The following is a 22,624-nucleotide window of genomic DNA, read 5'->3' on the forward strand; positions in this document are numbered from 1 at the left end:
GGGGTTTGTGGTTTCGTGGTGAAAATTAACTTCTAAATTCATGCTAATTAAGGATGACTGGGCCTGTTCTTTAAAATGCTGCGGAAGAAGATCAATACATTCTATTCTGGAAAGGAATGAGGAGAGGGAAGGGTCAGAAGGAGAGGCAGAGAAAGGTATCACAGAACTGATGACATTTAAACTAAATGCTGAATTTTTCCAGATGGCAGGGCTAGGGGAGCAGACATAGTACAAACCCTGAATACTAACTGGATCTAACCCTTTGAGAGAACTTTATAATTGATAAAAGAGAAGTTGACTAGATAAACTCTACAAACATGAAAAATCTCCAGTAGTGCCTTGAATAGAGCATGAACGGACACTCTCAACACAAACACTGCTCACTTATTGCACCTGGCCACCGTTCCATTCTGCAGATAAACCTTCACTGAGATCTAGCCATGCCCGCTTACCTGTGCATCACTTAGGGCTACGTTGAGCAGTATCAAAGAACACATGGCGTATGAAGCTGAAAATATTTATTATCTGGGCTTCTATAGAATATGTTTGTCAACATTTCATCTAAATATAAAGTCATAAAAAAGAGCCTTATAATATAGTTTCTTTAGAAAATATATTTATATCACCATTCTTCATGAAAATACCCACAAACCATTTTACTTCGTATAACCCTCATTATTCACATTCAGATAATAGATAAAGGTTATTGCTGAAAATAATCATTAAAGAAAAGCCAGGAGTAATTTAGGAATAATAAAAACAATACACAAATTACAAAAACAAAAAAAGACTGTGAGAGATGGAATTTTGATTTCACTGCTTTGCGTCTTTGTTCGGATAACCGGCCAGTCTCCACCATGGCTGTGGGCTTCTACTCCCAGAAAGTCTACAAACAATGGTACATTCTTGACTCCGAATCTCTTTAAACAATGGCATTTTAGCAATGCCATCCTTTTTATTTTACTTTTCAGGCTGCTAGCTGAAGCAGTGTCTTTACATGACACAGATATCAAACATCGATTCCCCAAACTCCTGAGTGTGTGGTTTTGAGATGTAAATTTTAAGTAAGTAGGAATCAGTGCGTTATATCTTATTCTGATGGAAAAGAACAAGTGTTACCGATATTATGAAGAACAATAAAATCAACAAGATAGCTGAAATCCAACTTGCAAAAGAGAAGATGAAAGGAAAATGTACAAAGGAACATCGTTTATGAAAAGAACACATTTTTATAATCAAACATGGCTAGAAAACAGGATGCCAGAGACAGGAGAGGGAAAGAACTTCAGTAACTGAAGGAAGATACTCACTTGCTTCACATTTTCCGCTAAGAAGACAAAATAAACACTACAGAATCCCAGCTGGGTTATCACCAGAAAAAAGTCAACCACACTCCTGAAAAGAGACCCCCACAAAGGTAAGTGTCAACAAGGCCTGTAGAAATGCCCACGTGTTTTATTTCTCTTGCTGACTGCTTATAAACATACTATAGTCATCTAGGTTGCATGCTTAAAACACATTTAAAGGACTTATTTTCCATAAGGACCTACATCTATGGCCAATACCTTTATCACTAGAACTATGACAGAGCAAAAATGTTCTATTAGGCCAAGATGCTCCCAATATTGTCTGTTTTTGAAATTCACTTGATGAGGCAACAGTGAGTATCTGCTTAAAAAATGCCTTCATTAAGACATTTCATGTTTTAGATTAAGCCCACATCTTCTACTTCTGAAAGGCTTCTTCCAGACCAGCCCAGTCTATTTCCTATGCTAACAGCTTCATGTTGTTTGCAGAGATGAGGAGCCTGCCCTCCACTGCTCAAGTAAAGGAGCACTAGGGACATGGGCCAAAGCACACCACCAGACTTTTTTCAGTGGCTTTTTCTCTTTTGGCTTTTTCAATAAGACAGCCTGAGCTTTTTAATCTGTGAAAAAGAATGCGGCAGAAGACAGAAGGGATATCGCGAGTCAAATTAGCACTCCTGGCGTATGGTAGGTAAACAAGCTACAAGTCCACCTGGGTTAGCGCTGTACCGCCAGAGTCCTCCATTTGTTCTTGGAGCAGTGACTGTGACAGCAGCCACTGACTGTTTCTTTTTAGTTTCTTTCATTCTAATGTCTTGTCAAGCTGTCAAGCAATCTAGTCTATAAAATCTATAGACTCTCCTTGTCCCATTTGAAATTGGAAGGGTCTTGCGTCATCCTCATTCTGGCTGTAACTCATCTGCTCTTCAGAATTCCTCAGAGGTCTCATTTGGGGTCTCTAGTCACCTTGGTATCCTGAAGTCAAGTCTCCTCTCTCTGAAGACTGACCTCTATGGGTGTTCTTACTACGCCTTCAGCCACTCTCTAGTCTCCCACCCACAGCCGTTCCAGACATTTCTCTTTGAAAGCCCTTCTTCTTCATGAAAAACAAGCAAACAGGAAACGCTGTCTGTGGGCTGAGGTAGGGGAAGGGCCTGCGGAGTTCTGGAGACAAGTCCCTAAGGCATGAGGTTTTGTTTCCCCCTTCTGCACACTCAACTTATCAGGTACGTTGAGAAGTTGAGAAGCTCATCACCCAAGCGAACATCCTAAAGACCCTCAGGAAGGCTACATTCTATGGTGAGTCCAAAAGTACTGCTGCTCGGTACCAGTTCACAGATGCACAGGTTTACTTCACACAAAGCTTGTTTAAACATGTCTCCGCTACCAGACGATGGCTGTACACTAGATATGTTACTTCTGTAACATATCTACCTTAGTCTTCTTAGGGTGCCTTATAAACAGGTTTCTTAGAGGGACAGTTTAATAGGTGTTATACAAAGGTCAACCAGCTCAAATAGCTGATATTTCCATCAGTTTTTACAGCAAGATTGAAGCTAATGAAGCTGAGTTTATGAAACATATTGTAACTGGGGACAAGTTTTACATTGCCAACACAACCCAGAGAGCAAGGCCCAATTGAAGGAATTGCTTTGAAGGGTTCTGCTGGCCACCTGAACGCAAAAGTTAGCTTAGAAGGTTGTGGAAACTCCTTTTGATATTCCAAAGGGTAATGATCTTGATAGATTTTCTTAGAGAGCACAAGGTGATCACACGGGGATTTCTATGAACAGGTTTTAAGAAAACTAAAAATTGCACTGGTAAGTAAAAGGCCAATGCTGAGTCAAGGAATGAAAAAAGAAAACACCATGATTCTATTAGTTCATTCTTCAAGGGTAGTAAGGGATGTCTTATGAGACTTCTGTAAGAAAATATTATCTTCCACCCTATGGCACTGACTCTGCCCTTCAGACTTGTTTTTGCTGCCCAAACAAAGTATCGGGGTAGGGTTGGGGGAGGTGAGAATAACTTCAGGCCCTTGAAGACGCCCAAACTGCCATTTTGATGTGGTGTACATCAACAAGTGCAACGCACTTCAAGGAGTTAGAGATGGAAATACCACCATTGGAAGAGTAGAGACCGAAACCAAAGAGATGTTGAGCAATGACAGCTTCACCACCATCTTATAAGCCTACGGTAGGGGTATTATTCTATCTGATGCCCTGACATTTTCAGTTACCACAAATGAAACCCAAACACCTCATCTGCTGAGGTCACAGAGGGGAAATTGGTAGGCGGAAACTGCTTTTCCACCAGCAACCACACACGATTTATTTTGTGGCCTGGAGTGCGTCCCCACAACGTAACAGCCCTCACATCCACCCGGGCTTTATCACTCCCATCCGTCCTTCTTTCTAGGGCTGATGTCTGTTGAACTGCAAAGGCTACTTGTGCTTATTTCCCCAACTCTACACCTCTACTATACTGCTATTTGCATAGCCTGCCTGATTAAAGTACTTGAAAACATCATCTGGAAAACCAGCGAAGTATTCATAACACAGCAAGTACTTACCGTCCCCAGGCTGCCAGCTTCTGAAGACAGGTCCATGGGCTCACCTCCATAGCAAAACTCACTGTGTCACTGTAACCTAACGTGCATTTCTTAAACCTGCAATGGGATGAGACACTTATCAAAGGGGCATCTTTAATTGGTCCATCAAACGATTCATTAAAAGAGCAGCAAACAGATGAGAAATAATGAACACAGAAATATGCAATGTCAGAGACATTTTCATAACTCAAGATTTATATGACTCCGCTCTCCTAAAGCACACCTCATGAAGATTTTCAATTGTATATCTCCTCTTTTTACCAACATACTACTTTTTACTTTTACAATTTATCTACCTGTAGATGTGTTATTGTTTTCCTTTAATATAAACTACATTGTTCCCATTTGAAGCATTCAGTTTTTAAAGCACGTGAGATCGTACCATAGAGGGCTTTATAACATATATTCACATAAAGTATCTCACTTAATTATAATTAATGAGGTATCATTAAATAGGTTTTGGAGAAAGAGCTTTCTGTAGTAGTTACATACTCTGTCAACTTGCGAAGGGTTGAATTTTAGCTTGTCAATCAGGTCACAGCTTAATGACCTGAGCAACAGAGATAAATAGCTCACTGGAGGCCAGACACTCTCTCTGCTTCTCTCTCTGAGACATTCCAGATGACAAACCAGATGGCATTACACTGAGGGAGCCAGAGCGGAGGAGCCATGTGAAGACCCACACCAGCACTGAGATGCTTCCACCACCACTGGATCCACAAGCCTTTCTTTCTACCCACTGGCCTGTGATCTTCCTTCATTTGGCATTATTGCATGTGTTGCATGAGTTTGAAGAGAAATTTAAGCTGGTATCAGACATATGGGTTAACAGTGGACTTATGAACTTAAACTGGTCAAGGCTGGGATGTTTTCTTGTACAATTGCTCTTTTAGATAAAGCTCTTTCTCACACACGTATGAGTATCTCTGGATTTGTTTCTCTATTCCACCCAGACTAACACACTTTCTACTCCCGTAAAGAGTTACAGTCTCAAAAACCCACAAGGGCAGTTCTACCCTGTCCTATAGGGTCACTGTGAGTTCGCACTGATTCAATGGCAGTTAGTTTTAAATAGGTACTATTTACCCTTTCTACTTTTATGTATTTTCAAATACATGTTGTTATTTAAGGATCATAAATGACTTGCCCGAAATTTTAAGAGCATCAAAAAGAAATGTCAAAATTAGAAGACTAGTCCACTATAATAAGTAATCCTTAACACACACACACATACAGTGTGCCCATTGGCCAATTCAGGCAAGTCATGATACATGAGAACAATATTTTATTGACTATCAAACAATATACTCACAAAAGAACATCAACGGGATTACGGACACGGTAGCCCAAACTGAAGTGCTAACAAATGAAACATCATTTTGCTACCTTCATTTCTCCATATATCTTTGTTGGTTTTTTTCATTTATAATAAATAATAGAAGTGATTCCCTTTTGCTACTACAGCTATGTTTTAAGAATATAATCAGATTGTGGCTATATTTAAGTGCTATGAGGTACTACTGAATGTTCCCACAATATCAAAGACTTGCCTATATAACAGACTATGGGGGGACCTTATAAGCATAAAGCAATAGAAATGTATGACTATCTGAAGTTATGAATGAAATAAACAACTTTAAATAAATTAAATAAACTTAACAAATCCACATTTACCTCTGACATAGAAAGTGACTGCAACGTACCAATATGTGCATACAGTGAACAGAAATAATTCCTATAAACACAAGACTGATTGGTCCAAGCTGTGGAGAAGAAAATTTATAATATGAGTCAAATATATACTTTTTACAAAAATTTAGTTGCCTGAAAAGTAATGTGACAATTAACAACTACTAGTTTGGACTGATTAAATATTTAATCATTTGAACATGTTTAGCTATTTGCTTAAGCAGCTTAATAAATTCAAATACAGAAAGAATGTCTTGAAATACTTATGAAAACCTCCTAGGATTCTATTTCATTAACTTGGCTACCCAAACATTTAGAATGTAAAGTACAGATATGCAAAAGTAGGAAAGAAACATTTCCTTTAACATCAGATGGCAAATCCATGACTACTGGTGTTCCGTCATTATATGTAACTGTAAATCATTGTTCTAATTTGCTAAAACGCAGTATATCAAACTGGGACTGTAGGCAATCTACTCTCTACTGGTGGCTAGTTAGGCACTCACTGTGTGCAAACAACTGTGCTTGGAAATAAACAGAAGAACTGCAATGTGTGTGTGTGTGGGGGGGGGGCTGAACCCCACCCCACGGTGCCTGGTGCTCCCGCTTCCTTTCACCTCATGGCACAGTCTCCACTGCGAGGCGGGCTGCCTGCGTTGTGTTCACTAGATGGGTTTGGTTTGGGCTGTAAATATATTTGTGGAATGAGCACATTGACTAAGTCCCTGAAAATCTAAAACACTGTAACCATTCCTGGGAAAACCAAACACTGTCTTAAGACTGGTTCGTGCTGCTCAAATTGGTATTTAAGTAGAAATGAAGGCTATAATTTATCCTCAGGTTGGACATCATTTTAATAGTTGGGATAACTGTACAATACATCAGCTAAATGATCACTTAGTTGTCACCTGACCAAGTTTTTTGGACCAAATATCTAAAGTCGGGACAGGTATTAGCTTGCAGTAACGTCTGCTATGAATTATATTGATTGCTCTTTCTTAATTAATTACTGTATCTTAACTGGAGATTTACAAAGGCAGTTCTTACCACTATGCCTGCATTTTTTATTGCCAACGGAAGTCCTAAAAGGCCAGTTCCAATATTTCCTTTCAGAAGATGCATAAGAGTTTGTACAAACCTGAAAAGTAAATTTTGTCAGATTTAAAATATTGCAGAACAAAATCTATTAAAATCGCATGGCTGTGGTTCAAGCCTTAAAAGGGAAATGGAAATACTTCTAGGTCAGCAACCAAGGAACATTTCACTTTACCACTAATTTAGAACTCACCTTGGTTGAAGTCCTGTCTTTACCACTGCACAGTCAGGTACAGGTTATTGTGGAGAATGATGAGCTACTACGTGTTTTACACAAAGTAAATTAATTAATGTTCTCATTTCAGAACACTGTTGACAATTACATAATGAGGCTTGTAAGAGAGTTGTTAGTGACACTGTCTACATAAATAAGGAAAACACATATCTAAGCTAGGATTATCAATCAACCATAGATGAAATTAATTAAGATAACCAAATATAAGTTTGACAATCTGTACATCCTGGGTTGCTATCAATCCTAACATTTTCTGACATCATGAAGTTCCTAAGAGATCTAAACTAAGAAGTGTTTCTGGGAGGCGTTGGAAGGCAATCTCTTGATCAAGCACCACATTCACACTTCACCAAAAAAGGTTTGTATAAAAACTTGCTTTTAACATTTACAGTTCTAGTCAATTAAACTCTACTTTGCTTAATCATTACATTAAGAACTCATCTAAACCTATTAGCGATGACAAAAGTGTCACACTCACACAAAAACCCAGAAGCGTTAAAAGAAAAAAAAGTTCCGACAGTTCACTGCTCACTCCTGGCACAAAGATGTGTCTACCACCTCCTAAGGCCTACATTCAAAAGCTACGTCTGGTAACGTCGTCCTATTCCATTCCATCAGTCACCCTCCTTTCAAGATTCACAGCATTTGATGTGCACGCCCATGGTAGTAATTCCTACACACTGCTCTCTCATGCAGGAGTCTTATGTAGCTGCTCTCCATCCTCAGACTGACAATAAGTCCCATGAGGGTAGCGACTAGGCCTTTCTTGTCTTTGTGACTTCTATAGTGCCCAATCAAATACCGCCCTTGTCTATAAAAGATTAAAAATGTACACTGAATCAAAAGAAAAGGAGGCATACACAAACCATGAGACTTACGAAAGGCCCTCTTGATTACCCAATTGGTAATGTTTCTGGACAGGTAGGAGCTCCTGTTGGTGCTCTTCGTCCGATGTCCCGTCAAAGTCGTGCTCATTTATCAAGGGTCTCATGACATCCATATCTTTTCAAAAGAGAGAGGAGGAACTTACTGCTGCTTGTAAAAACTGGAATAACATTACTACAAATGAACCCGTAAGTATTATGAAATGGCACATATATTTACTACATCCGTCCTAAGCTGAAGTATATTTAAGAAAGACATAACTAGGCTTATTTGGTGGCTCTCCAGCTTGGACTAACCAATGTAAAGTAAAAAGCATAAATGGGTTTAAAAATATGTTCCCCTTTGTTTTATTTCTATGTATCCCATGAAATTTGTGGTACTCTTGGTCCCTTAGTAATAAAACAAAAGTTTAGGAATGGTCTTATTTGTGCTTACTAGGTTGTTTTGTTATTGTGTTTGAGAGGCTAAGTAGAGAAAAGGGGATTTAGGTTGCTGCCCCTACCTCACTGCCAACAGGAATGCCATACCAATATTTTCATAAAATTACAGTGACGTGTATGGGACTGGATGGGAGGATTCTTGAAAACAGTCTATTGTGAAGTCATTTAGGCATTCTTCTTCAAACATACAACCAACATGTGAGAGGACAGAGAGGCTTTCCATTTCCAGACAGAGCTACAGACTCAGAAACGTGTTCTATGAGGCCGTTAGGAACCGGAATCAACTTGATGGCATTGAGGCAGAGTATGTGTAGTACAAAATTTGAGATCCACTAAATTATCATAAATTCTAAACTCCTGGAGTTCAAATTAAGGAGAATTTTTCTCAAAGTATAAGTCTCCCATTCCATTCTCTTTTCTAACTGTTTAATCATGAGGACATTTCCAAATGGTCTTTAGCATCATCGTTTCCTTGCGTATTGTTCCTCAGTGTCAAAAGTGGCACACTCCAGTCATGTGCAGAGTATAGACGGTGCTCATTGGTATATGGTCTAAGATGTCTCCTGTCTTTAAGAGCTCTATTTATATTGTAAATTACATCCTTTTGTTTGAACACACACTATATCCTTTTGTGTTATATCCTACTTATGTAATCTTATAAAATCATCATTATTAATTGCATCAGCTTTGGTTTTAAACAAAAACATGTTAATTTTTCATTCCTCATGTATTTCATTGTCCCTGTTCATTCTTGAGTTCATTTGGGTGGGGGGAGGGGGGTTGTTCTGTCAGCTTATCGACTTGTCAGGTATTTGAAACTTGTAATATTTTCCTGCCTGGGCTGTGCAGTAAGTTCTGGGCACTACCTTGAGTCCCAAGTACTGCATCTGACCCTAGTAAAGAGAGCTAGCACGGCCTAACATTTCACTCCCGGAGCAATCTGTGAGGTGAAGTCTACTGCCCAAGAGACCATGCAAGCAATGGAGGCATGAGGGCAAAGATACGTTTTCTGCAAACATGACGAACTATGTGATCTAACGGGGGAAAGACATGGCAGTCTCCTTCCGAAAGATCACCGCCTTGGAAGCCGTTGGGGCAGTTCTACTCTCTCCTATATGGTTACCATGAGTCAGAGCAGCCTCGTGGTTTTCTGTTTTGATTTTAGCTTACTTATGTTTTTTAAAATAAGAGTGAAATATACACTGAATTCCAAAGACTTTCCACAGAAAGAATGTTAAGCTATAACCTTAATAACTCATGTATGAATTGCTTTTTGAGTGGTAATATTCTGGATTGATTAGACTAATAAAATATATAATTAAAACATCTAAATACATGAAATACCAATGTTTACTTTTCATGGCATCATAGATTATATTTTAATATATTTTCCAGTAAACCTGAAAATCTGAAATTGCTGAAATTATTTTTATATATTACTTCTATAATTCATAAAATTACATTTTAAAAACAGAATTACAGTGTACATTCCAATTCGCAAATAAAAGTTGCTTGAGATCAATCACTCTTAGCAAATTTATATTGCTTAGAAAATGTTTTAGTTAATTTTGCTCAACAGTGTAATCTTCTATGGTTTCACATTTCCCTGATTCCTAAATTCATTATTTCTCAGTGTTACATGGGTTTGAAAAAACTAAAAACTGTAAAAACAGATTTTCCTTGTCTCAATTCTTTAACATTTTTCAAACCTTAAAAATGTTTTTAAATTCTTAAAAATGTGTTCTAGGACGCTTCTCTAGTTAATCCTCTCCCAATAAGATTAAGAAGAGTTAATTTTAAAAAGTCAAAACTTTTAAAGAAAGATATAAAACACTCCTCCTAACAATGTTAGGAAATTTAAGAACATATTTATATAATATTGTAGCTGTACAATTAAAGCAAAACTCTGAAATGTGACCCATTGTTAGCTAAATTCTAACTATGTGTGCATCTAAATACATGTTTTTTTAATATACACTTAATCTTAGAAAAGAAATCTGCACCTAACACTTCCTTCTAGTTTGCCTATCCAAGGAACTATAAAAAGTGTATAGAAAATAGAATTGAAAAATGGGATTTTCCCATTGCCTTTTTGAAGCCCCCTAAACTTAGCAAACCAAAACTAGCGGAAGCAATCACGTTTTAGAATTTGAATGCAAACATGTTTTAGCTGGATACTCCTGAGTCTAAATCAAAAAGACACTGAAACCACAACTATTTGGGATAGTCACAAAACCAGAAATCTAATTATTTAATTATGAACAATAAGAGACCTAGGAGCATTGGTAGTGCAGTGGGTTATGAGTTGGGCGCTAACTGCAAATCCCCAGGAGAGAGAAGAGAACTCCGTTAAAGGTTAGTCTAGGAAACTGACAGGGCCGCTCTACTCTGTCCTACAGGCTTGACTGGAGTCTGAATGAACTGGAAGGCCACGAGTTTTTTGGACTTACTTGAAATTTTCAGAAACTTCAGGAAATACTAAATATAAATTGAGAAAAAAATGTTTTCTTCCAAAATTAATTACATAGTACAGAAAAATACAATTATATTGCTTACATTATACTTTTCTTATATTTGAATTTTTAGTTTTTTTAGGAGAGGTATTAGTACAGACCTTGGCCAAGAAATTATGTAGGAGGGCGTTCCAGGCTACAGACTTTACTGCCAGTGTGAGACATTTCAGGTTGTTTTAATATGACGGAAACAGACGCACAAGCATATGGCACATTAAGCTGAAAAGTTTGAAGCAGTTTTTGAATTGTGCTAAGGAATTTGGATTTGAGCTTATGAGCCATGGGAAAAAAGAGAGAAGAATGTATGACTTAAGTGATCGGATCTGGCAGCAATGTGAGGATCAATGACAAGAACAGGGAGCACTAGAATCAGAGACCAGCTGGAAATCAAGTCCAGGCAAGGGATGGTGAGAGCCTGAATTAAGACCACTGAAGAGAGGAGAGAGGTTAGGGAGTTAGGGAATAGACACAAGATGCATTGACCACGTAGGTAGGAAGGTTACAGGAGTCGAGGCCTCCTAACTTACTGATAAGGAGAAGTGTGAATTGATGGTGCTGTCCCTGAGAAGGAAATCACAAGGAGGTGCTGCAGTATGCCAGGACCCCGCAGTGATGTGGTTATGCGTTGGGCTGCAATCCTCAAGGTCAGCAGTTCGAAAGCACTAGCAGCTCTGCAGCTTTATATTCCTGTAGAGTCAGGGTCTGGAAAACTCATGCAGGCAGTTCTAACCCGCCCTACAGGGTCTCTGAGCTGGCATTGACTCAAGTTTTGAGTGTGAGGTGAAATCCTACCCTTTCCCCGAAAATAAGACAGTGTCTTATATTAATTTTTGCTCCCAAAGATGCGCTAGGTCTTATTTTCAGGGTTGTCTTATTTTTCCATGAAGAACAATACGGTACACATTTATTGTTTTATTAAAAGAGAACTTGTACTTCTTGTCTGTTCCGGCTGCGCTGTGGCCAACAGTGAGCTGCGTGGCGGCGCCTGCTGCTACGGTCCAGAGTCCAGAGTGGCGGTAGCTTCGGGGGGCCTTTATCTTCAGGGAGGACTTATTTGGGGGGGGGTGCCTTATATTTCAGCAAAAGGCAAAACTGTAAGTAGGTCTTATTTTCGGGGGGTGTCTTACTTTCGGGAAAACAGGGTAGGTCTACTACTCAGTGGTTCTAGGAATCCAAACCAGAAGCTGGACCTCAGCTCAGCAACGGTAATATTATTTGCCTTCCCTCAGGAGGTTCTTTTCTTTCTTCAACTGTCGTCACACATGCTACTCCTCATCAAATCAGTCTTTCCATGCCTGCTCCTTGCCCACAACTCCTTCCAACTGTGTGTCTATTTCTTTCTCCTTCTTCGGGCCTTGGCTTGCGCTTCCTCTTGGTACCTGGCTTAACCCCCTAGTCTGAATTATGTGTCTCTATTGGGTGTTCTCACAGTGTCCTACAGCTAGTAACCAACTGCTACCAAGCTGACGCCAACGCGCGGCGCCAGAACCGCTCCAGGGGGTGTTCACGGCTGGTTTTTCTGAAGGCGACTGCCAGCCTTTCTTCCTAGGTTCCACAGGGCGGACCCCAATCTCCAGCCTTTCCAGCCAAGCATGTTACCCACTTGGGTCCCGCATGGACACAGGATTCCACAGTTCCAGTGCCCCACTATAGTACTGAAAATAGCGCAGGGGGTAAGTCAGAAAAGCAGTGTTATTACAGCTCCAGTTCTCTCACACATGGCTTTTTATTTCAGGCAAAACACGTTTTAACATGTCTCCATGATGGGAGGGACTGTCGACAATTCTCTCAGCGATATGCTTCTCTTAGTATTATCAAGGTACCTTCCCCCCAAACTGTCCAATCTAATTTAATTTATCCCATTCCATTAAAGCAGAGATGGTGATGGCAACTGATTTCAATGAGATAAAATTGATAGATTTTCTAAAAGGACAAAAGAGAACATTTTTAAGAAAACCGATCGTTGTATCGGTGAGGAAAAGGCCAGGAAAGTTGTGCCACAGAACTCTTCCCAGCAGGACCAGGCACCTGCTAGTGCTTGCAGGGCAGCAAGGGGTGTCCCATGAGGATTCACTGGGAAATCCTCCTTCATCCAGCAGACCACCCTGATCTTGCCCCTTCGGACACCTCTGTTTCCAAACTCAAAGGACATTGAAAAAAATACAACTACAGTCCCTTTAAGATGCCAAAACTACTGGTTTCACATGATATAAGTAAAACAATCATTATTTGGGGAAGGCTTAGACTCTATGAATCCACCCTAGAAGCCCTATGAATCGAAACATGGAAGCTATCTCAAGAAATGATAACTTCACATTTTGACATTTTTTGTTTAATAAAGGTTTTTATGACTCTGTAGCAATTTTTTTCCTTACCCTCATAATATAATAGCCCATTTTACTTATTTGTATTCTCTGCTAGATGGCAAGGATACTGTCAGACTTATCCAGTAATGTACCTTCAAGTCTTTGGAACATAATACTTCATAAATGAATAAATGCAGGAAAGAAAACACACCATGTTAAAGGAAAAAAAGAGTTCAATTATATATGACATGTACACATTAATAAAGCCTCATTATAAGTCATGCATCTAATGATGCTGGGGAATCCAGAAATTACTGAAAGTGACAAAATTTCCTGCTTTCAGGAAGCTCACATTCTAGGGCAAATGGACCGTCAGTCAAATAGAGAGTGCAATAGATGTGTGAACACTATAGGAAAATACAGGGATGACCCTACGGAAGGGTCTCGGGGAGGAGACGAGCCAGTCAGGGTGCAGTGTAGCAACAATGAAACATACAACTTTCCTCTAGCTCCTAAATGCTTCCTCCCTCACCCCACCCACACTATCATGATCCCAATTCTACCTTACAAATCCGGTTAGACCAGAGGATGTACACTGGTACAGATAGGAACTGGAAACACAGGGAATCCAGGGTGGATGATCCCTTCAGAACCAGTGGTGAGAGTGGCGATACTGGGAGAGTGGAGGAAGGGTAGGGTGGAAAGGAGGACCTGATTATAAGGATCTAATATAACCTCCTCCCTGGGGGATGGACAGCAGAAAGGTGGGTGAATGGAGACATTGAGCAGTGTAAGACATGACAAAATAATAATAATTTATAAATTATCAAGGGTTCATGAAGGAGGGGGGAGCAGGGAGGGAGGGGACAATAAGGAGCTGGTGTCAGGGGCTTAAGTGGAGAGCAAATGTTTTGAGAATGATGAGGGCAATGAAATTACAAATGTGCTTTACACAATTGATGTATGTATGGATTGTGATAAGAGTTGTATGAGCCCCCAATAAAATGATTTAAAATTTTTTTTTAAAAAAGAAAAATACAGGAACTAAGAGCAAGAGCCTGTCATCTTAGATAGGGCGGCCAGAGTAGGCCTTCCTGAGAAAGTGGCAGTTTACAGAAGACTTGGAGGAGGAACCAGAATGGGCAATGTGGGTACCTGGGGGCAGAACAATCCAGGTGGCAGAAACAAGAAAGGCAATCTCTGAGAGGGAGGACAGAGCCCAGTGTCTAGTAGAGCTGAGAGCTGAGCAGTAACGGAAGACGGGCTGTGAACAGCTGAACAGGCCATTCTGAACAGCTCAGAGATCCGCTCGCATACATTGCTCAGCACAACCTCAAATGCAATCTAGAATGTCTAGGAGCAACATCAAGGGGTAAGATTAAGTTTTACTAACTACTTTAACTCAACACAGCTAAAATATTATCATTTCTCCAATAGTCTCAATAAACTCTCACTGCCATCGAGTTGATGCTGCCTCATGGTGACACCTCCCACGCCCCACCCCATGAGTTTCCAAGACTGTAACTGCTTACGGTGGTAGAAAGTCCTGTCTTTCTGCTGAGGAGCTGCTCGTGGTTTCGAACCACTGCAGCACCATGCACTACATCAACAGTTAGGAATGAACTCTTCTAAGTCGTCTTTGAAGTCCAGTGTGCATTTTACACTGACAGCATTTTCACATGAGCTGCATTTCAAGTCCTCGATGCAGCAGGGCCACCACACTGGACAGCACTAGAGTCTGAGCAGAGGAGTAGCATGATCCGATGTACATTTTAACCAAATGCTTCTAGCATATCTTCTCACGTCTGATGGAGAATAAAACTTTACCACCCGGGGCTGTGGTGGCGATGAAATGAGATCCTGTCTGACTCCAGAGCATGGTGTGGCCTGGGGCACAGAAGCACTCAGTGAACACTCGATTTCTTTGACTAGAAGCAAATTTTGCTGCATAGGATTTGAAATGTCAACCTCTGACAAGAAAGTAGATTTCATTCATTTAATGAGAATTATTCACATGGATGAGCTGAAAATGTGCTATGTTATTGAGTAGGTAAGATATAATACATTATACCAGCAGAAAAGAGAGACTAGTAGGAGATAATTTTTTTTTAATCAACAGAATGAAAGTTTTATCAGAGTAAAAACTAAATTGCCATCAGTCAATGTTGACTGATAGAGAGCCTGTAGGACAGAGTGGAACTAGACCCCTATGCATGTCCAAGGCTGCAGCTCTTTCTGGGAGTAGAAGGCATCATCTTTCCCCCACAGAGCAGAGGGTGGCTTGTAACTGCTGACCGTGAGGTTAGCAGTCGCAAGTGTAACCCACTATGCCACCGGGGCTCCTTTAACAAGTAAAAAAATAAAAGAAAACCTAAACACTCATTCAAAATAATGGGGAAAGTATACAATATAATTTATATTACACATAAACGCTATCATTTGCCAGTGTTTTGCTCTAATTTGGAGACAAGTGCTTGATTATTGTTGCTAGGTGCCACTGGTTGAATCTCAACTCATAACAATCCCGTACGACAAAGGAGGATGGGCTCCAACAATGTCTACCCTGCAGTCTTTACAGGCAGAGCCCCAGTGGCACGGGGTGACGAAGGCCACGGCAAGTCAGAAGCAGCTCGATGGCAATAGCTTTGGTGTCTGGGTTTCTCTCTACAGGAACGGATCGCCAGGGCTCTGCGGGGGGGGGGGGGGGGGGGGTAGGGGGGGTAGTGGTACACTTAAGCACTGTGCCACCAGGGCTTCAGCACGGCTACTACAGGTAAGCTTAATTATGATGGCGTGTACACTAGGCGGTGGATCTCAAACTAGACACACGAGTAATTCTAGTAATAAGTAGAGAAACTGTACATCAATAGGAAACACCAGCTGGATTCAATCTTATACTGGCTGCCTCAGCAATATTAGAGGCGTAGTCCTGGACCACCGTGAAACAGGAAGTCACACAATTGCTTGGGTTTCTAAGTACATTAAAAAGCTACATGTTTACACTATACTATCTTCTATTAAATGTGCAATAGCAGTAATGGAAAGGTTTGAAATACTGGAAGAATTACAAAAATGTGACAGATACAGAAGTGAGCACAAGCTATTGGAAAACTAGTGCCAAAAAAACTTGCTACAAACTTTCCATTTGTAAAAGAGCAATCACAAAACCTGTGAAACACAATAAACCCCTAGGTGTAGTGGTACCTAAGATGGCAATACTTAAATTAAGCAAGGCTTTAATGTTTTGTCCTATTACCCAGACACTGTTTCAATTTCCTAACCTAAAATCAATGCAAATTCTTATTGGTAGGCAGAATAAAGAAAAATCACATCCCCTTAGCCTGGAAAGCGTTTATACCTTTCACCTCGTAGACCAACCTATAAGCTGGTCTGTGGAGAAAGGCTTTCCACCCACAGATGTTAACCGAAACCTTATGCATGTGGAAAATTTGGAAGCCTAAATATGCAACCTTCAGGAAATGACCTTATTAACAATGGCTTATCCCCTTTATCAGGTAGTATTCTGACACTAAATTATGGTTATGAAGGGGAGCTGAAAGAAGGGAAAGTGTTATCATATGCTGAGTGGGGCGGGGGAACTGCAGAGTATGAAGCACTGATGTTAAAAAAATAGATCAGAAACACAGCAAAACATGTATAAATTAATAAAGACATAGTTAGATAATAGAATCCTAAGTAACTCTGCCTGCTTTCTCTGAAAAAAAAATGTGATTAAGTACTATATTTGTATAACTTTTACAATAACAAAATTCTAAAATCACTAATTGTGTTAGAAGAAAAAATTAAGTAAGAGTTTTTGTTTTTTAAAATATAATGTTGCCATTTTGCCATTCAACCTATAAATCACACTGAGATGTAAGATGGGAACCCCAAACTCCAAGATCACTGCCACTGAGTCCATTCCATTTCACAGTAACCCAAGAGGGCAGGGGAAGTGTCCTTGTGGGCTCCCAAGGCCGCAGGTCTGTATGGGCGCAGATCTTATCTTTCTCCAGTGCAGCAGCTGGTGGTTTCAAACTGCTAACCTTGAAGTTAGCAGCAAATGTGTAACCAACCCACTAAGCCACCAGAGGGAAAGAGTAACTACTTATTACTGAGCTGGAGAAACCTTCCAGAGGTGTCCACTCCCTATCAAACAACGTGCAAATCCGACATTCATTTATAGAGATTCAGGGAAACCACACTTTAACATCTCTATCGGTACGCTTCCTATGTTGGTGCAGCCAGGTGCTCTCAGTAGGTTCTGACTCACACCAAGCCCCTACGACAGGGTAGAATTATCGCACAGGGTTTTCTGGGATGTGATCTTTATGGAAGCAGACTGCCAGGCTTTCCTTCTGCAGCGACGTGGGTTCAAACTGCCAGCCCTTGGGTCAGCAGCAAACACGTTACCATTGAGTCACCACGGCTTATTGCTTTTCCCTTATCTGTCATTTCACTCCTTTCAAAACAATAATAGCACCTGATCTTTGTAGAAAATCTGAAAATAAAGCAGCATTTTTAAATTTTAAAAATTACATCTCCTGGAAATTTGACCAGTTCCTATTTTAGAATATGGAAACATACATACACACAAACTCCCTCTGGCTGCTTTCATTCACACATACTACCTATATGTTAATGACTACCTAATTCTTATCTCCAGATTGAACTTCTCATGAATCCTAGTATACTCATAAATCCTACTTGACATACAAGTCTGGATGTCTACCAGACATCTCGAACTTTACACGCTGAAATGAGCCCCTGATCTTCACTCCCTCACCACTTGCGCCTAATACTGCATGATGATTTATGGCTGTTGTCAGGTGGTCTCAGTTACTTGTTACATAGGTCTCTCTGCAGGCTGCGTGAGAGTCTGCACAACATGGCAGTTGGAAGTGATGAGACTGAGGGAGAATGAGAGACAGAGAGATTGAGAGAGACTTTTACGGAAGCTGTACACTGTCACTTCCACCATGATCTGTTCTCCACAAGTCCCTAAGTCTAGCCCACATGTGGCGGGAGAGGAAAATCAAGTTCCTCTTCTTGGAGAGAGAAACGCCAAAGACTTTGGTGAACGTATTATAAAATCCCACAGCCTCTCGGTGGACAGCAATTCCATCCTCGGATTTGCTCGGGATCATTCTTTTCTCCTCTTTCACTTTCACTCCTCATCTAATCTGCTGGACATCATACTGGCTCGACTTTCAAAATATAAGAGTCTGGCCATGTCTCTCAACCTCTACTGCTGCTACATACTGCACAGAAGGACAGGCCTGAAATACTGAAATACCCTCTACTACTGCTTCTACTCCCCTCCCAGCCTCTACACTGCAGTCTATTCATGCCAGATACTCAAACTCACCGCCTCTGCGTCCATTCCAACTCTAAAGCAGGGTGGAACTGCCCCTGTGGGTTTCTGAGACTGTACGTCTTGACCGCAATAAGAAGCCCCGTCTTTCTCCTGAGGGGCGGCTTCTGGGTTAGAACCTTTTGGTCACCAGTGCAAAGCATGATGCCTACACCACCAGGTCACCTCACTCCTCGGCTCAAACCCCACAGAGTGAAAGTCAGTCTGTACACAGTCTCTACCTCCCAGACAAGTTGCCTTCAAGTCTATCTTGAGCCTCATGGCCCAGTGTGCCGAGATGAAACTGCACTCCATCAAGTTATCAAGCAGATCGCGAGGGAGGTACCCTGGCTGCCTTCTAACCACCCATCTTTGGGCTAGTAGTATGGCACTCGGGGACCTACATGGCCTCTGAGGAGGCCGAAATGAGTCAATGACAGTGAGGTGTTTTCATTTGCTTTGTTTGGGCTGCCAGCAAGGCGTGTCTAACTCATAGGGCCCACACAGGACAAAGCAGAACTCCTCTTCCGTGGGCTCCTGAGACTGGGAATTTCCGTGGAAGCAGACTGCCACATCTTTCTCCCAGAGTGGCGGGTAGGTCCAAATACCAACCTTCCTGTCAGCAGCCAGGCACGCAATCACATGTACCTAAGAGGCTTCCTGCTAACACCCTGACCTCAACACTACCTTGATCACTCTGCTTCAGGGCCTTGGCCTCCTTAACCATTTCGTCTTTACTCTCTGTTCACTCTGCCTGGAATTGTGTATCTCCTTGGCTAATTCCCTTACCTCCTTCAAGTCTTGGCTTAAATCTCACCAGCTCAGTAAGGCCCATTTTGAGCACCTTCACATCACTGTAAATTGTCCAGCCCATATCTTCCCTCCTGATTTTCCTTACTCTGCTCTACCCCCGCACCCCCAGCATTTTACCTAACATCGGGTATAAAAGGAGACTTCAGAAAGTTCATGGGAGAAGTCCATGCTATTCTATTCCATTTTCCCATAAACTTTTGAAGTCCCTTCATATAATTCACTGGTAATTGTTTACTATTTATTGTCTGCTCATGCTCAGTAGCATACAAGATTCATGAGCAGAGATCTTGATGTTTTGTTGAAGGATGTATCCTAATAGGGGTTCAATAGAAGGTGGATGAATATGTGCTGAATTAACAAACATCACTTACAATAGACCTCCCCCACAAAAAAAACATGGTTATGCAGAATAGATAAACAACATTTACCTAATCAATTCCTTTAAATGGATATGTGGATAACTATCAGCTTTTCTCTATTATAGATGCTACAATGATCATTTCTTGATATAAATATTTGTTTATAATATTCATTTCCTTGGGAAATATTTTTAGAAATGTATACTTTGAAAAGTAGAGATATTACCCTGCTCCTACTAGCCATATATGAAAATGCCTATCTTCTTACATCCTAAGAGGGGGTACTAATGATTTTAAACTGGGTCAGATAAATCTGTTTATATGTAGCCTCAGCCATCAATGAGCTGGCACTGATTTTATCTCCACTGAGTCACAGTGACTTTATAGGACTGGGGAGAATTCCCCTGTGTGTTTCTAAGACTGTAACTCTTTGCGGAAGTAGAAAACAAAAGATGGGGGCAATTATAGTGCCTAATTCACAGAATTGGATTAAGGGTTAAATTACACTATTACAAATATTGTATGTTTTACCATTTCTATCATCTCTGCTTAAAGGGGGGTCCTGGTGGCATAGTGCTTGGGGGTTGGACTGCTAACCTCAAGGTCAACAGTTCGAAACTACCAGCTGTTCCTTGGGAGAAAAAGCAGGCTTTCTACTCCTGAAGCTGTCCAGAGTTCGTTTCGGAGACCCACAAGGGCAGAGCTACTCTGACCAATAGGGTCACTATGACTCAGAATTGACTTGATGGCTTTGAATCAGGTTGAGTTTATGCTTTAAAAAAATAAAATTTTTGTAAAGTGCCCAGCACAGTATTACAAATTACCAACCTATTAGTTCCCTACAATAAAATATTGTTGAAAAAAAGACGCTCAATCTCCCTTCTCATGGATTACATGTTATCACTCAGCATCGAATTACAATAACTCCTAAACTCAGATCATAAATCTCCTGACTGGCTTGGCTCTTGACAGCCAGCTGGGGAACCAATACTAACAGGGCGTGCTGCCAAGCAGGGAGGGCAGAGCTGGAAGCAAAGTTTGCCAAGCAAGCCAGCTACAGGTATCTCTCGCTCGGTCGGCTCCGGCTCGGCGGGTCCTGTGCATCTTTCCCTGGTGCCGGCGGGCGAGCTGCGGGTTCGCGCGGGCACGCACCTGGTCGAGCTGCGGGTTCGCGCGGGCACGCACCTGGTCGAGCTGCGGGTTCGCGCGGGCACGCACCGGGACTGGCGCGTTTGAAAGGCAAACCCACGACGGCAACTTCCTGAAAGCATCACTGGAGACCAGGGCGAGTGGCCCTGCCGTGTGCTGCACACTGGTCGCACGGCCGGCCCGGCTGCCACGCTCCGAGCTCTCTGCAGGCCCGAGCCTGCCGCCGCCGCCCGACGACCAAGCGGGGGGGGGGGGGGCGCGAATTCGACCCCGGGGGGCGATCCGCGTCGGGTCCCGGCCCTTTCCGAATGACCCCGGGAGCGTGACAGGGGAGTCCAGTCGGATCCCCCCGCCCCCACGCGCCTCGACCGAACCCAAACCGATCCGAAACCCACCGCCCGGCCCTCCCACGCCAGCGAGAGGCCACTGGCCCCGGGACGCGGACGGGCCCCGGGCGCCGCCGCCGCCGCCGCCGCCGCCGCCACCCCGGCGGTGACCCGCGCTGGGCGACCGGAGGCCTCGGCGCTCCCCGCTCCCCGCGGACGCTCAGTGGCCGCGCCAACGTCGGCCCGGCGCCCGGCCCGGCCGCAGCACCGACCTAGCTCCTCGCGCCCGGCCCCCTCGGCCGCCGTCGGCGCCGCCGCTTCCATCGCTCCCGGGTCTCCAGGACGTCGCCGCCCCGGGCCGGCTCTTCCGCCGCGGCGTGCCGGGCCTCCGAGCAGACGGACCCGCGCCGCGCCCCGCCCGCCCAGCCCGCGCGGCGCCGAGCATGCGCGCTGGGGCAGCCGGGCCGCGCGCGCGGAGCGCGGGGCTCGCGGGGCTCGCGGGCCAAATGCCCGCGTTCGGCGGGTGGCTGGGGGGGTCCTGGAGGGGCCCAGGACCCGGAGGAGGCTGGCCTGCGGCCATCGACCTGGAGAAGCGATGGATGAGGAGAAAGGAGAGCCTTTGGGGCTAGGAGTTCAGAGCTGGCAGAGACCTAGGCCTATAGCTGGCGGGCAGGGTCGTGGGAGGGAGCTAGACAGATGACCCTGAACTTGATTTGGGAGCGCCCATCTGTTCGGGGTTACCTGTTGGACTGCTAACCCGCAAGGCTGATAGTTTGGACCCACCAACTGCTCCGAGGGCGACAGACCAGGCTTCCTGCTGTCATAAAGAGAAAGTCTCCGAAATCCACTGGGGAGGTTGTGCCCTGTCCTACAGGGTCCCAATGAGCCCGAATCCACTCGAGGGCAGGGAGGGAGGGAGGGAACAAGCTATTCATTTGCATGGTCCAGTAGAGGATGGGGAAAACAAGGGAAACCCTCTGTAAAAGGGATGAACCGAATGTGCTGCAGTGGGCGCAAACATACCACGATAAACTCCGGATGGAGCCACGCAGCCTTGGTTCTATGGAAAGTAGGGGAACTCGCAACAGTATTTGCAAGACCTGGCATGCTACAAAGCACCATTGCTTTCCCAAAGCAGTGAGGGGTTTTATGCCCTCTCCCCGTGGGCGTTCTGAAAATCCTTTCTGATCAGTCTCTTATGCCCCTGTTTAGAGGCATACGATGCACTCAAGTAGAATGTAATCTAGTCAAATACAGTTCTAAGGATTTTTCTATGCTCTTCAGAGATGTTTGACCTCAACTGCGATGTTGACAAAGTCGTGTCAGATGCTGTCAAGCACCTTCACTAGGTTGTCCTCGTTCCCAAGTCTCCCATCCATTTTACAGATGAGAGAACCAATGCTCACAGAGTTAAGCAACTTTTCCGAGGAGCTAATCCGTAGTAGAGACAGGAATTCGATCTGCCACCAGAGCGTGTACTATAAACCATCACACACAGCTGGCCTCTCGTGGGTTCCAATAAATATTTGTATCATCAGTGTGT

At 42.8% G+C, this 22,624-nt stretch overlaps 1 protein-coding gene across 3 annotated transcripts in view; it reads right to left on the reverse strand.

Annotated features, from left to right (window-relative positions):
* Positions 1-21,490, reverse strand: part of SLC36A4 (solute carrier family 36 member 4) — a 38,031-nt gene extending 16,541 nt beyond the window's left edge. For 2 of the 3 annotated variants that reach the window (XM_075546448.1, XM_075546449.1), the window contains exons 1-6: positions 21,354-21,490; positions 7,816-7,939; positions 6,655-6,745; positions 5,593-5,681; positions 3,880-3,975; positions 1,311-1,395 (exon numbers count right to left, since the gene is read on the reverse strand). In XM_075546448.1, the coding sequence (XP_075402563.1) occupies positions 1,311-1,395; positions 3,880-3,975; positions 5,593-5,681; positions 6,655-6,745; positions 7,816-7,939; positions 21,354-21,405 (537 nt within the window). In that variant the 5' untranslated portion in view covers positions 21,406-21,490. Of the gene's footprint in view, positions 1-1,310; positions 1,396-3,879; positions 3,976-5,592; positions 5,682-6,654; positions 6,746-7,815; positions 7,940-21,353 lie in introns of those variants that run through there. The other variant, XM_075546450.1, reaches the window with a different exon arrangement.
* Positions 21,491-22,624: the final 1,134 nt, after the last annotated feature.

This window comes from Tenrec ecaudatus, chromosome 4, assembly GCF_050624435.1.
Source record: "Tenrec ecaudatus isolate mTenEca1 chromosome 4, mTenEca1.hap1, whole genome shotgun sequence".
Lineage (NCBI taxonomy): Eukaryota > Metazoa > Chordata > Mammalia > Afrosoricida > Tenrecidae > Tenrec > Tenrec ecaudatus.